This window comes from Rhincodon typus, chromosome 2 (assembly GCF_021869965.1).
Source record: "Rhincodon typus isolate 14 chromosome 2, sRhiTyp1.1, whole genome shotgun sequence".
Classification (NCBI taxonomy): domain Eukaryota; kingdom Metazoa; phylum Chordata; class Chondrichthyes; order Orectolobiformes; family Rhincodontidae; genus Rhincodon; species Rhincodon typus.
The window spans coordinates 22,585,169-22,599,814 of NC_063333.1; the positions used below are offsets into that span (position 1 = coordinate 22,585,169).

The 14,646-nt window shown below is 41.6% G+C and overlaps 1 protein-coding gene across 1 annotated transcript in view; it reads right to left on the reverse strand.

The window, feature by feature from the left end:
• The window catches only part of larp4b (La ribonucleoprotein 4B), an 85,739-nt gene that overhangs the window by 40,412 nt on the left and 30,681 nt on the right, over nt 1-14,646 (reverse strand). Inside the window, exon 2 of the mRNA XM_020527491.2 lies at nt 10,370-10,497. Within this exon, the coding sequence (XP_020383080.2) occupies nt 10,370-10,450 (81 nt within the window). The 5' untranslated portion in view covers nt 10,451-10,497. The remainder of the gene's footprint in view (nt 1-10,369; nt 10,498-14,646) is intronic.

Consider the following 14,646-nt stretch of genomic DNA (forward strand, 5'->3'; position numbering starts at 1 on the left):
CAAAGCACCATGACAAGGTCTTAACTCCAGCTTGGACTTTACACCAAAGTTACAGTAATTAGACTTATTCAAAAGTTTGGTTACACTTCAAACCAGAACAGGAATATAGAAGTGGCATGAGGAAAAATTTCTGAAGATTAACATTAAAAGTTGAGAATAGGTAAGTTATCAACACCTAAACAAAATACCAGCTGACTAGAACGTATGCCTTTGTGCAGTTTTTTTTTCAAAAAACTGCACAGAATTGGATCCACAAACAATGACTTGCACATGCTTCACATTCAGTAAAATCCCAACATTTAAAAGTTCTCCCAAAATAGAAAATATTCCTGCATAGAGTACCTAATGTGAAGAATTAAGTTGAATTTGCTGCTCCAGTGAAAGTTTAAAAAGGTTCCATGGTTGTTGCATTTAAAGATGCAGTTACAAAAACACATTGCTTCAGAACTAGGAAAGTTAAATGAACTGTTCAGTATGCAGCAGGGTGTATGAAACAATTAAAGAAGTAGAGGTTCAAATTTGCAAATGCATGAAATTTAGGAGACAAATAACCAAGGACTCTTACCCATTTGCGACTCCAAATTATGACAGCCCACATACCTAGGCAAACATACAAAAATCACCAAAGTTGCTGGAAAAGCCCAGCAGGCCTGGCAGCATCTGTGAAGAAATAAAAATCAGTTAATGTTTCAGGTCTGGTGACCCTTCCTCAGAACTGTTTGGACCTGAAACTTGACTGATTTTTTCTGCAGATGCTGCCAGACCTGCTGGGCTTTTCCAGCAACTTCTGCTTTTGTTCCTGATTTACAGCATACATAGTTCTTGTGGGTTTTATATTAAATGGTAATTTTTGTTTGGGTTAAGAAAGCACTTTTTTTTTTACTGGACAAGGGACTAAGAAAGAGAACACACCTTTGAAAGGAGTGTACAAGGAGAGCATTTGTCTAAAGTTGCAAACAAGTGAAGCAAATAGGCTTATACAGAAAGTGTCTGATCTTGTTGTCCCCACCCCAAGAAGTGGCAGTGGTATATTTGTTATGGAATCTGGAGACCTCAGCATTGGTTTATGGTATTTAAGTAACAAATCCTATTCTTGTCCAAGTGTGACAGCAGTTCATTGTTATTGAAATAACCTGTTGTGGCCTGCTTTTATTTTGAGTAGCAATAAGAGGCAAATGGGGACTTTTGATAGTGTCATTAACTTGGTGAATCTGGCAATAGTAGGGATCAAATTTCCATGGCACTGCCCAAGTGAGGCATGAAATTAAGCAGAAAAGCCAGGAAAAATAAATCCCACTTGGTTCACAAATCTCTTTTTGCAAATAAAATCTGCTGTCTTTACATAGTCTGGCTCAAATGACTCCACCCTGCAGCAGGGATAGCCCAAGAAGGTTGGAATAAATTCAGAACCCAAAAGGAAAACAAAAAGATAGAGAAACTAAGTTACAAGGGCTAGCTAGCAAGGAATATAAAAATTGACAATAAGAACTTCTACAAATATCTAAAAGTAGGGAGAAGTCAGTGAACATAAGCCCTTTAGAAAATGGATGGAGGAAGCAGTTATGAGCAAAAAGGAGACAAACAGGAGGCTGGAAGAACACAGCAAACTGGGCAGCATCTGGAGGAAAGGAGCAGTCAACATTTCAGGTATAACCTATCTTGGGGGAAGAAAGTGTCCCAAACACTGACTGCTCCTTTCCTCCAGATGATGCCTGGCTTGCTGTGTTCTTCCAGCCTATTTGTCTACCTTGGATTCCAGCATCTGCAGTTTCTTCCTCTCTAACCAGGAGCAAAGTAGAAACAGGAGTTAAACAGAAGCCCCGATGGCTTGAATCCTAGCATCATAAAGATGGAGCTATAGAAATTATGGATACTTTTTTGGAAAATTACAACCATTCTTGGATTCTGGAGAAATATCAGAGGATCAGAAAGATGCCAACATTACAGCACTATGAAAAAAATGAGTAGGTGAAAAAGCAGGTAACTATAGGCTGATTAGCTAAACACCTATTGTGAAAAATAGGTATTGGAGTTAAGGAATAATGGCAAAACATTTGGGGGTAAAAATAAATCAAGTACGGAGTCAGCATGGTTTCAGAAAAGGAGTGCCTAATTTGAGTTTTTGAGGAAGTCCCAAACAAAACGGACAGAGGGGAACCAGTATGCGTTGTATTTGGACTTCAAGGCAGCATTTACTAAGACATCTCAAAAGAAAAGGCAAGTCTTAAAAAGGTAATAGCCTACAGTGTTGGAGGTAATATTGGCATGGAACAAGTGGGGATAAGGGCTCTTTTACAGGTTGGCAACCCATGACCAGCAGGGTTCCCCCCAGGGCCAATGCTGGGATTGCAACTGTTTACAATATATTGATGTGGAGGACACAAGCAGATGCACTGTAGCCAGATTTGTGGCTGACAGTTGGAAAGACTGGTTGCTGAAGGGATATTGTTTACAGAGCTAATAGGTTAAGTGGACAATAAGTTGGCAAATATACAGTATATTGTGGGAGAATGTAAAGTTGGCCATTTTGGAAAGGAGATTCAAGAGAATAGAATATTTAACTGGTGAAAGTGCATAAAAAAGGTGCAACACAAAGGGATTTGGGGTACTGGTGCAGAAAAAAGCTACCACAGATGCAGCAGGTAATTAGGAAGGGTAATGCAATGTTGGTCCTTATTTCAAGGGGAGTGTGGTCTAAAAGTAGAGAAGTCCTACTGCAAATGTACAAAGTGTGAGGGAGACCAAATCTGGAGCACCGAGAGCAGTTTTATTCCCCCTTAAGGGGGTCTATTGGAGGCCAGACAAAAGTTCACTAGGATGATCACTGGTATGGAGGGATTGTCTTTTATGCCATGGCTAAACAGTTTGGGATTCTACTCACTGGAGTTTGGAATGACAGGTGGCCTCATTGAAACAGGATTCTTAAGGGACTGACAGGGTAAATGCTAAACAGAAAGACTCCCCCTGGATGGGGAGCAAAGAGTAGAGGGTGCAGCCTGAGAACTAACAGGTTGCACATTCGGGCCAGATTAGGAGGGGGTTGGTCAGTGCAATTCTTTACTATATAGGGTAAAGATTGTATATTCAAAGGTGAAGATAGATTTTATCATTAGGGGAATCAAGGGTTATAGGGTAAAGGCAAATGTAGAGGATCAGATCATCCATTATCTCAATGGACGGGCTGGTTGGCTTACTTCTGCTGACGTCGTATGGTTCCATAAATGGCCTAGGAAATCAGTTTTTTGAAACTCTTGAAAGATTAAAAATTATGAAAAAAGAGGGGGGGGGAACCATCTGGCATGGGACAAGTCACGAGTAACAGCCACCTCAGCCCTTTTGACCCCATAAAGGGTTGAGCATGACTACCTGGGAGGGAGTGCCAAAATAGGCAAAGCTGTCTTAGACCAGTCAAGCAACAACTTGACACAATCCCACGCATGAACACATACTTGCGTCTCCTGTACCAAACAACAGGACCATTCTGGTCAATGACAGACCCAGAGGGAGCAGTATAGTGCTTGAGAAGATCCAAAGAGACCTTATAGCATCAGGTCAAAACAGGCATGGAAGTTTTCATATCACTGCCTAGCGCATCCAGGGCCCAAGTAAAATTGTCAATGGAAATTGGGGAGAAATGCTGATTGGAGTCACACCTGAAAGAAAAGATGGTTGACCTCCAACAACTACAAACATCTCAGCTCCAGGTCATCTCTGCAGCAGTTCCTCATCAGTGTCACAGACCCCAACCTTCATCAGCTGCGTCAAATCACCTTCCTTCCATGTCAAGCTCAAAACTGCAGCATTCGTGATTGCATTACGTTCAGCACCATTTGCGAATCCACTAAAAGTAGTCCAAGCCCAAATGCTGCAGGAACTGGGAAATATCCAGGTATGGCCTAAAATGAATGGTGACATTCACAGTACCCAAGTACAGTGGAAAACCAGCTCAGAAGACCTATCCACCACCACTTGGTATTCAATGGCACAAATATCTTCAGGTGACTACTGACCAAAATTGAATTGTACTCACCATATACTGCAGCTACAAGAGCAGGTCAGAAGCAAGGAATATTTTAGTGAGTAACCTCATCTCCTGACTCCAAGCCTGTCCACCATCTGCAAAGCACACGTCAGGTGTCTGATGGAACACTCCCCACTTTGACAGATGAATGCAAATACAACACAAGAAGCTTGACACCATCCAGAACAAAACAGTGTGCTGTACTGTTTGCAGATATGATTGCCATTCACTCGCTCCAAAACAGATGCAGTTACAGCACTGTTTACTGGATGTACAGCAACTCACCTCAGACATTCCACTACATGACTGTTCTCCAAACCACATCACCCTCATGTGAAAGTACATCATTCCTTCAGTGTTACAGAGCAAAACCCTGGTACTCCCTCCTAAATAGCATTCCTACACCTATTACAGCACAGTAGTTCAACAAAGCAGCTCACCAAGACCAATTAAGTATGGGTAGCAAAACCTGATCCAGCCAAAGCTCTCATCCCATTAAAGTACCAGTTGAAAGATGCTCAGTCTGATTGTCTGAAAGTATTTGATTCTTGGCTTTAGCTCAAGGTGGCATGGAGGTACCACAGTAAAGCCTTTGGTGATAACATTTGGAATCATTCAGATTAACTGTAATGTAGTTCAATCTCTTCAGCAATACCAAAGAATCTGTTCCACAAATAGACCACACGGCTATTCATACTGATGTTCAGCTGTTGAGACACACTGGAGGTACATCTTCAAATGTTAGCATTTCAGAAAATGACAGTTCATACTGGCCTTGCATCGTGTTCTAAACCATGACCTATTTTCTGTTCTCTCAAAACTGCCATAACATCCACACATTTCGCATTGCTTGTGTAATTAGGACTACTCCAGTAGTTGGGCATTGTGAATGCTTCCCCTCCTTTATTTCAAAGATGGGCAGATTTTTTGATGCATCCACTGCATTAAGAGCTTGTCAAGCACAACTTGAACAAAAACAAAACCGGTTTGAGTGAGCAAATGTTTTGTTGTTTCAAGTCAATTTTTGTTACAACATTGAAAGACGGCCATCTAAAAAGCTAAGTAATAACATCTGATTAGGTCGATTAAAAATCTGAAAACAGCATGACATAGCAAGTGACAACTTATATTTGCATGGTCTTTAGTGCCATAAAACATCAAGACAGTACAAACCAAAGTGCACACCAATCCATACAAGATACTTAGTCACAAAAAAAGACCATGGTCAAGCAGGGGAGGCAAAAGCTTTTTAAAAAAGGGACCTACCGAGCAACTTTATCCACACAGAGAATGGTGCATGTATGAATTAGCTGCCAGAGGAAGGGGAGGCTGGTACAGTTACAACATTTAAAAGGCATCTGGATACATATATGAATGGGAAGGGTTTAAGAGGGGTATAGACCAAATACTGGCGAATGGGACGAGAGATTTATTTAGAGTATCTGGTCAGCATGGATGCATTGGACCAAAGGCCTGTTTCTGGGTTGTACATCTCTCCAACTATGAAAATATTATTTTAGGGCTCCTGTAGTGCAGCGCCAGTGCCCCTCCCTCTGAACCAGAAAGCCTGGGTTCAGGTCTCACCTGTTTGAGAGACACACAGTCAGAGCAGTAGACATTGTCTACTTGAACTTCAGTAAAGCCTTTGACAAGGTTCCACATGGTAGATTACTTAGATCACATGGGGTTCAGGGTAAGCTTGCAGTGGGCTGAGACATGGCAGAAAGAAAGGAAGCCTTCTCTGGATGAAGAATAGCCCAAATCAAGGTGCTGCATCTTGATTTTCATTCTACATCCTTTTGAAGTAGAACTGCCTGACTTTCTTTCGGTTAGTTTTCCATTCCTTTAGGATCCAATACAATTTTTTTGGACGAATCAACTGTATCCCAAAGACTTTTCACGTTTGACATAATGTGTCAGATTCAAACATTTCAAATTTTTTTAGGTTGTTGGTTGCACGTTTCACTATGGTGAAATCCTATCACTTATCCTTAGATGGGATTCAACATTTGCATTTGAATACAGCCTTCAATTTGCCATATTCTTGACCCGGTCATCATTTTGTCATCAAGTATTGCCCATGGGTTCTGGATCCAGTTTTAAACCCTTCACTTTCTGCATTTCTCAAGCTTGTTCTTTTGTTAGCACTTCTGTTTACAAGGATTTCTTCACCAAGATAACAACCATACTAAAAGGAGTAATGCAACAATCCTTCTCATGACAAAGCTAGTGTCATTTCAAGCAAGCTTCCAATGAGAAGCCAACACCCACATACCAAAAAGAGTCTTAAAGGGTGTTCGAAAGTCAATTGCAACTGTCACTCAATTTCACAACACAACTGTTAAGTCATTTACAGATGAACATCAACGTTCCATTTGTGCCATCAGACCATTAGGAACCTGTTATTTTCCTTATTAGGCTTGAATTCACTAACTAATTGCAATCACATTTAAACCAACTGCAGATTAGTGTACATCAAATGGTGTTCATTCATAAGATTAAGCAGCATTGAAAAGTTATGGCGCAGATAGGCCAATCAGCCCTCTGGGTCTGCAGTAGCTGATTAAAACCTAGCTGCCCATTCTGATCCCACAATCCTACTTTAGATTCAGAAGCTTATACACTGCAGTATTTTGGGTGCAGATCCAGATTCCTTTGAACTAAGTTGAAGGTTTCTGCTTCAGATATCAAACCAGGCAGTAAATACACAATACCCCACACCCTTTGGACAAAAAAAAGGGCTTATCCTCAAGTCACCACCAACCTTTGCGTCATTTGACATTTGCATTGCACGATGACTGGCCTCTGCTTGGGAATGCAGGTCTTCCCAGTTCTAGTCCCTTATTTTGTACACCTCATTTAAAAAGTCAGCCCTCAGTCTCCTGTTCTAAAGAAAACATCTCTACCAACCTTCCTCATCTACAATTCAAGCCTGGGCAACATTGCTGTACATCTCCTCTACTCTCCAGAGCCCATATACATATGCTCATCTGTTCTGTATTGTAGCAACCAGAACCAATTTGAGCTGTAGCCCAACTAATACCTTGATATATCCCTGCTTTTGGTCTTTACTACCCTCATCCAACATTTTTTGATAATATTAGATTCCAAGAATGTCTGCATCATCCCTTTCCTTTCTGAAGGTAGATGTTGCTCAATCTTGCATGCACCTTCTGCATCCATTAAAAAGTTACATGTACATCTGCCAGGCCCTATACCTTCAACCCATACACTTCCCTCAACCTGTAAACTATTAAAGAAAATTTCACCCAAGCAGTTGTCACCAGACAGCTCAAACCTTGCACTCCCAAAACAACAAACCAAACAACAACTTGTGATTCTGAAAGTGCATCCAGAAATTTTGCATTGGAGTGCTGGAGATTGTACAATGCAGTCAGTTACATTGGAGCACCCTGCTGTGAAGTTCAGTTTTTAACAAGAGAGTTAGAATTCTAAGTATGCTATGCTTTCATGAGGAAAGTGTCTTTTTTTTAATATAAAGCAAATCTGTGATAAGTACCACAACCGTTGTATCTATTAGGGCAACAGTAATTTGATTTTACTTGGAGAAATCATGGCTGCTGGCCAGTTTAGATACTGGTCAGAAAATCTAGCACACAGGATCAAGTTGACACTAAGGGACAACTACTCAACATCTAGAAGCCTCTGAAGTCCAAAACAGACATGGAAACTGGTGTATTCCACCTCCTGGATACCAAAGGTACTAAAACCCGCTCAACTCTCAAGTAACTATTTAAAACTAGATATCAAATTCACCACTCCTGAAAATCCTGTTGACTTCACCTGCTGTCTCCCAACCCTCAATGGATGACAAAGTGGTAACGGGATCTTGAAATTCTGAAGATTGGTGGGAATGATTTTCGCTTTAGTAATTGTCACAGATGCAGCTGCTAAAGGTAGTATTTGCTGGAGTGACCACAGCATAGTTCTTGGAGACAAAGCCCTCTTTTCACTGAGGATACACTCCACATTGTATGGCACTAGTGTGCAGAGGATCAACAGATTTAATAGATCTAACAGCTGAAAACTTGGCATCCATGAGGTACTATGGCCCATCAGCCGAATTGTTTTGAATCCAAAATTAGCCTCTTCCTGCCAGATTCCCCACTTTTGCACTATTAAGCCAGTGGATCAGCCTGGTTCAACGAGAGCACAGGAACAGGAACAGCAGTACCAGGTATATGCAAAGAGGTGTCAACCAGATGAAAATACAAAACAATGTAAGCATCATGCAGAGTTAAGCAGTCCCAGAACCAATAAATGAGATACAAGCTGTGCAACCAGTAGTCGACAACTGCACAATTCAACACTGGTGGAGGGTAAGCAATGGCCAAGTGGTATTATCACTGAACTGTTAATCCCGAGACCCAAGAGGTTCAAATCCTGCCACAGCAGATGGTAGAATTTAGATTCAATAAATATCTGGAATTAAGTATAATGATGACTGAATCCATTGCCAATTGTTAGAAAAACCCATCTGGTTCACTATTATCCTTCATGGAAGGAATCTGCCATCCCTACCTGGTCTGGCCTACGTGACTCTACACCCACAACAATGTTGTTGACTCTCAACTGCCTGATGGGCAATAAACATTGGCCTAGCTAGCGACACCCTCATCCCATGAATGAATAAATAACGAAAAAAATCCACAAATTGCCCCCTCAATGGAGGGAGTCTGGTACAGTGCAAGGGGGAGAAACTGGAGCATTTGTACCCATGTTCAGCTAGCAGTATTAAGTGGATGCACGTCTGAGATTGCAGTACCGGATGCCAGTCTCCAATCAATTCAATTCACAAATAAATATACTACAAGAGACTTTGGGCTCCAACAGCACTCAACACATGCTCCAGAATTTGCCATGTCCCTAGCCAAACTATTCCACTAGATATCAACATTGTAACTGCCCAGCAACAAACAAAATTGCCAAGGTATGTCCTGAACACAGAACATGACAAAAGCAATCTGGCCAATTATCACCACCCTAGTCTTCTACTAGAGAAGTGATTGAAGAGGTTGTCAAGAGTACTCTCAAGCAACAGTTGACAAACAATAACCTGCTCACTCACGCCCAGTTTGAGTTCTGCTAAGGCCACTCAGTTCCTGATCTCATGACAGCCTCGGTTCAAACATGGACAAAAAGAGCTGAATTCCACAGGTGAGGAGAGAGACTGGCTGTCCTAAACATCAAAAGCTGCATTTGACCTAATTTGGCATCAAGGAGCCCTATTAAAACTGAAGTCATTGGGAAGTCAGAAGGAGAACTCTGCTGACTGGAGTCATACCAAAAGTAGAAATGTAATGGTCACATGTGATCCAAAACTCAGTGTTGTGTCACTCAAAGTACTTTCTGACCTGTGGCAGTGTAGTAAGGAAAAACAGCACTGAATGTTGCATAGCAAACTACTCTAAAAGACATGTTATAAACAGAATCTTCTGAAGGTACAAATCTTGGGCAAGACAGTAATATATCCCCATATCCAAGGCCAACACCACACATTACTTAAAAAAAAAATGAGTGACATGGGATCTTTCTTCGCTCCAGAGGACCATACAGGAACTCCATTTAATGTTCAGTCAAGTTGTGTGAAGACGCATGTTAAAAAATCCCTACCAAAGACATGATTTGCAGACTTAAAGTGCAGATTCCAAGTTTGAACTTGAATGGAACAGGAACTGCACAAGGGCTTCCGGCAACTGCTAAGGATTTGAGAGCTGTGTAATTTGATTGGATTCTTTTAAAAAAAACCAACCAGGTTCTCAAGGTGAGGGATCATTGTTTAACTCAATGCAACACAAACCTTTCCTGTTGGAACACTCAAAAGTAGCATTTCAAGCAAATAGATCTAAAATACTAAACTTTCGATAACCAATTGTCCCTACCTCTGGACTAACAGGACCTGGTTCAAGTCCCACGGGCTCAGAAAAGTGCACAACATCTCTAAACAGATCAAATAACAGCCATATTTTACAGCTTGAGTTGTCTCACCCAATTCTGGCCACACTTGAATGCCTAATGACACTACATACCAGGTCAGAAAAAAGTCCCTATTCACCTGCACAGACATCCAGAAAATTTGAAGTGCTCAGCAACAAGCAAGCATTTTTTTCCCCCCCTCAAAACTAGTTACTGAAAAAAAAACAGGAAAATAATTATCTTAAGACTTGATATTTACAGGTGTCAAAATGCAAAGTCATGGCATTAACTGCTTTTTGTCTAACACTGATGGATCTGCTGTGCACTTACTGCTTTTAGAATTTCTGTCAAACAATTATACTGATCGTCATGATTAAAAGTGAAATTAGAAACAGATCGCAAGCAACTTACCAGAGGAGAACTGTCGACAACTTCTTGCACTTGCTGCACCTGCGGTTCAGCCACAACTTTAGTGTCCTGGTCAGAAGTCATGAGCCGTCTGCTTTTTGGCTCTGTAGAGAGAATTTTGTTCGAAGAATCTGTGAACCAAACAGTAAACATAAGCAACTGTCTCAAATTTACAAACATACTTAAATCTGATTAAATTCTTTCAATCAGACATTTTATATACTCATTTCTCTGTTAACAGGAGAGCTAGAGTGCAGATTCAATAAGATATTACCAGTCATGAGCAACTATGACAGATTTGGAGTGAGGACCCTATCCCCTCCAGATAAACACTCCATTAATTTGATTCTTACAAGAAACACTAACTTTGAATGTATCACTTGAGTGGAGTTAATTAGTTAGAAAATCTCATAGCACTTAAACCGATTTCCTATACCATTATAATCCACCTAAGTGGCTCAATTACCAGTAGAGGTGCCAACAGGCATAATGGAACAGAAGAAATCTATGTTTATATGAGACCTAAAAACCTGTTTTTTTTTTTGAAACAGGGTCACTAAAAACAAAGCAGTACCAAGATCTCATGACATAAATGAGATGGGAAAAGGGAATTTATTGATGTTGATAAGGGATAAATATTGACCAGGGCACCAGTACAAAGACTCCAAACTTAGTGCTCTATAGAATTTTTTGCCTTATTCTAAAGAACCCAATTTTCAACTATTAGTCTGTAACAAGTGCTAAGAACAAACTCATTGAGCACACCTAAAGCTGCAGAGTTTTAGATAAAAATTCTCAGACTGCAAACCTCAGTGGTTAGCACTGCTGCCTCACAGCGCCAGGGACCCGGGTTTGACTCCATACAGATAGTCGCCCGATGTGCAAATTCCACCATTCTCCCTGTATCTGTGTGGGTTTCTTCCCACAGTCCAAGGACGTGCAGGCTAGGTGGATTGGCCATGCTGAACTGCCCATAGTGTTCAGGGTTGTGTAGATTAGGTGGGTTATAGGGGATGGGTCTGAGTGGGATGCTTTGAGGTTCAGTGTGGACTTGTTGGGTCAAAGGGCCTGTTTCCACACTGTAGGGGTTCCATGATCTTCTTTGATCTATGATATTTCAGACTTTGCACAGCAGCCAAGCCATATTCTCTCGTTACTTCTACAAAACTTTGAGAACTACCTGGCTGCCTCATGACTTAAAAGTTACGGCAAAAACTGTTGGAGAAATTCAGCACATCTACAGCATCTGTAACTGGAAAGATTTGTCCACTTCACTTTCCATTTTCCAACTTGCTCTCCTTCACCTGGTCCATTTCCAAGTTCCCTTTCAACTTGTTTCCATTTCTAGGGAAAAGCTGCCCACTGACATCTATCACAAACATAGACCAACTCCCAGTCACTAACTAAGCATCTTCACACCCTGCTTCCTTTAAAGGACTTCATTTTTCCACTTTCTCCGCTGCATCTCTTTTGATGATGCCACATTCTGCAGAGCAGCCTCAAAAGTGACATTTTTCTCAACCAAACTCCCCACTATGGTTGGCAGGACCAGCCATGTCTGATCCATTTCCTACTCATGCCCAAAACCACTACTCCCCCTCCTACTTTCTACTCCACCAGCATCCGCATCCAAAGGATAAGCTACCATTTCCACCACTTTCAGCAGATGCCACCAGACATGTACACCTCCCTTGTGGACATTTGACATGGAGTTCCCATGCCAAACGTGCCTCAGGCTTGCTGCAACCAGGTTCAACACAAGCCGGAGGAACACATCTTCTGCCTGGGTACATTACTTTCTTCAGAACTCTATCAAGCTTAATTTCAGAACACAAACTACTTCTGCTCATTACCTCTTCTCTTTCCCAACCCCTGCACCATTTCCCTGGCCTGTTGTGTTGGCTGCTTCCAGTACAGCCAGCACATTTTCAACCATTTATACTTGTCCTCTAACCTACCCAGTATTTCTCTATTGGTTTCTCCAGAGCAAGTATTTGACTAGCCCTTTTGTGCACCATCCCCATTCACTGCCACCCCCTCACCCAGACCATGAGCATAAACACTGCCCTTTCCCAGTGAATTAAAATCTGGGAAAAGAATCACTACTCAAAACATCAACTGTTTTTCCTCAATATGCTGCCAGAATAGCTGTCTTGAAGATATCAGTTGTACCTGTAATGAGTATTTCATCTTTACCTTTTGAGAAAAATTCAAGTTGTGCAATTCTACAAGCAAAACAGTTCCTTGATTACAATAACGCCTTACAAGTTGTTACTGCCATTCTTTGACCCCACCCAGTAAAATAGTTGGGTGTTTTGCATCAAAAGAAGGAGTTCATCACAAAGGTTAATCACAAAACAATGATTTGGTGATTTGTATTCTGCTAATACTCTTGCAACCATTTTCTACGTATTAGTTCTAATGAGACAGCCGGGGGCGGTGGGGTGGGGGGGGGGAAAATGGGTGGACACAAGTTAGACTCAATGCTAAGGTGAGAGGAGTGCACTTTAGTGGGAAGAACTGGGAAGTGTTAAAAACTCTGGTACTGTTTTAAAGAGGTGCAAAAATACACAGACACCAGGCAGGTGGAACATGCTCAAATCCGATGCCCACACACTGAATTAATAGAAAAACATGCAATTTTAAGTCTGCACAAATTCTACCCCTCAATTGTGTTTTCTGTATTTACATATTTCTGGGTACAGTTCAAATACATTTTTTGCAGGAATAAAATGACAACTTAAATTGAAAAGTTGAGTTTTGGTTCAAGTTAATGTGATCAGACTCGTGCTCAGCAAACACATTTGAACTGAAATTAAAAAACCTCAATTTACATGCTTAAGAATCTTGACAAGTACCAGAGTTGAGGAATAACAAACTAAGTTAGCCAAAATTCCACTTAATATCACTGCTCTACTTGAGTCCATGTGATCAAATTTACAGTAGTGAGACACAGTCTTCATTCTGATCACAATACTCAGACTGAAATGAGTGCTGCCAGGTCAGAAACTAAAAAAGGGTTCAAGATGAGCTTGCAAACAGATGCAACATCCTCCAAGATGAAATGGACTATTTGTTATCCCAAGTCTTAAGTAGTTTCCATGTAGAAAGCTTAAAGAATATGGGGACTCACTGAAGGAGGGACGTGATCAAGCAGCTGAATTGTGATCTTTAACCAAGTGCAAGAACTGGCAACCTGGAGTCACTATGACCTGCTCTGGTGATCTCATTCACACATTATGAACATAAGAACATAATCTGTACACAAATAGCAAGTCAGGGATCAATTTCATGGGTAATGTTTTTTTTTCCCCCATTCATTTCATGGGGTGACAGTGTCACTGGCTGGCCAGCATTTCTTGCCCATCCCTAGTTGCCCTTGAGAAGGTGGTGGTGCGCTGCATTCTTGAACTGCAGCATTCCTCCTGCTATGGGCTGACCCACAGTGCTATTAGGGAGGGAATTCCAGGATCTTGACCTAGCAGTGAAGGAACGGTGGTATATTTCCAAGTCAGGATGGCGAGTGTGACTTGGAAAGGAACTTAAGATGGTGGTGTTCCCATATGCCTGATGCCCTTGTCCTTCTACATGGAAGTGGTCATGGGTTTGGAAGGAGCTGTCTGAGGATCTTTGGTGAACTTCTGCAGTGCATCTTGTTGACAGTACACACTGCACTACTGAGCATCGGTGGTGGAGGGAGTGAATGCTTGTGGGTGTAGTGCCAATCAAGCAGGCTGCTTTGTCCTGGATGGTGTCTAGCTTCGAGTGTTGTTGGGGCTGCACTCATCCAGGCAAGTGGAGAGTGTTCCATCACACTCCTGACTTGTGCCTTGTAGATGGTGGACAGGTTTTGAGGAGTCAGGAGATGAGTTACTCGCCACAGTATTCCCAGCTTCTCGCCTGCTCTTGTAGCCAGTGTTTATGTGGTGAGTCCAGTTGAGTTTCTGATCAATGGTAACCCCCAGGATGTTGATAGTGAAGGATTCAGTGATGTTAACACCATTGAATGTCAAGAGGCAGTGGTTAGATTGTTTCTTATTGGTGACGGTCATAGCCTGGCATTTGTGTGGCAAAAATGTCACTTGCCACTTGTCAGCCCAAGCCTGGATATTGTCCAGATCCTGTTGTACGTGAACATGGACTGCTTCAGTATCTGAGGAGGGTATTGCTATGAAACAGCTGACAGTCTTAATGGGTTGAAAAGGATAACAGTGTGGACCTGGAGGAACACAGCAGGCCAGACAGCAGGAAAAAGTTAACATTTCAGGTCAGGACCCTTC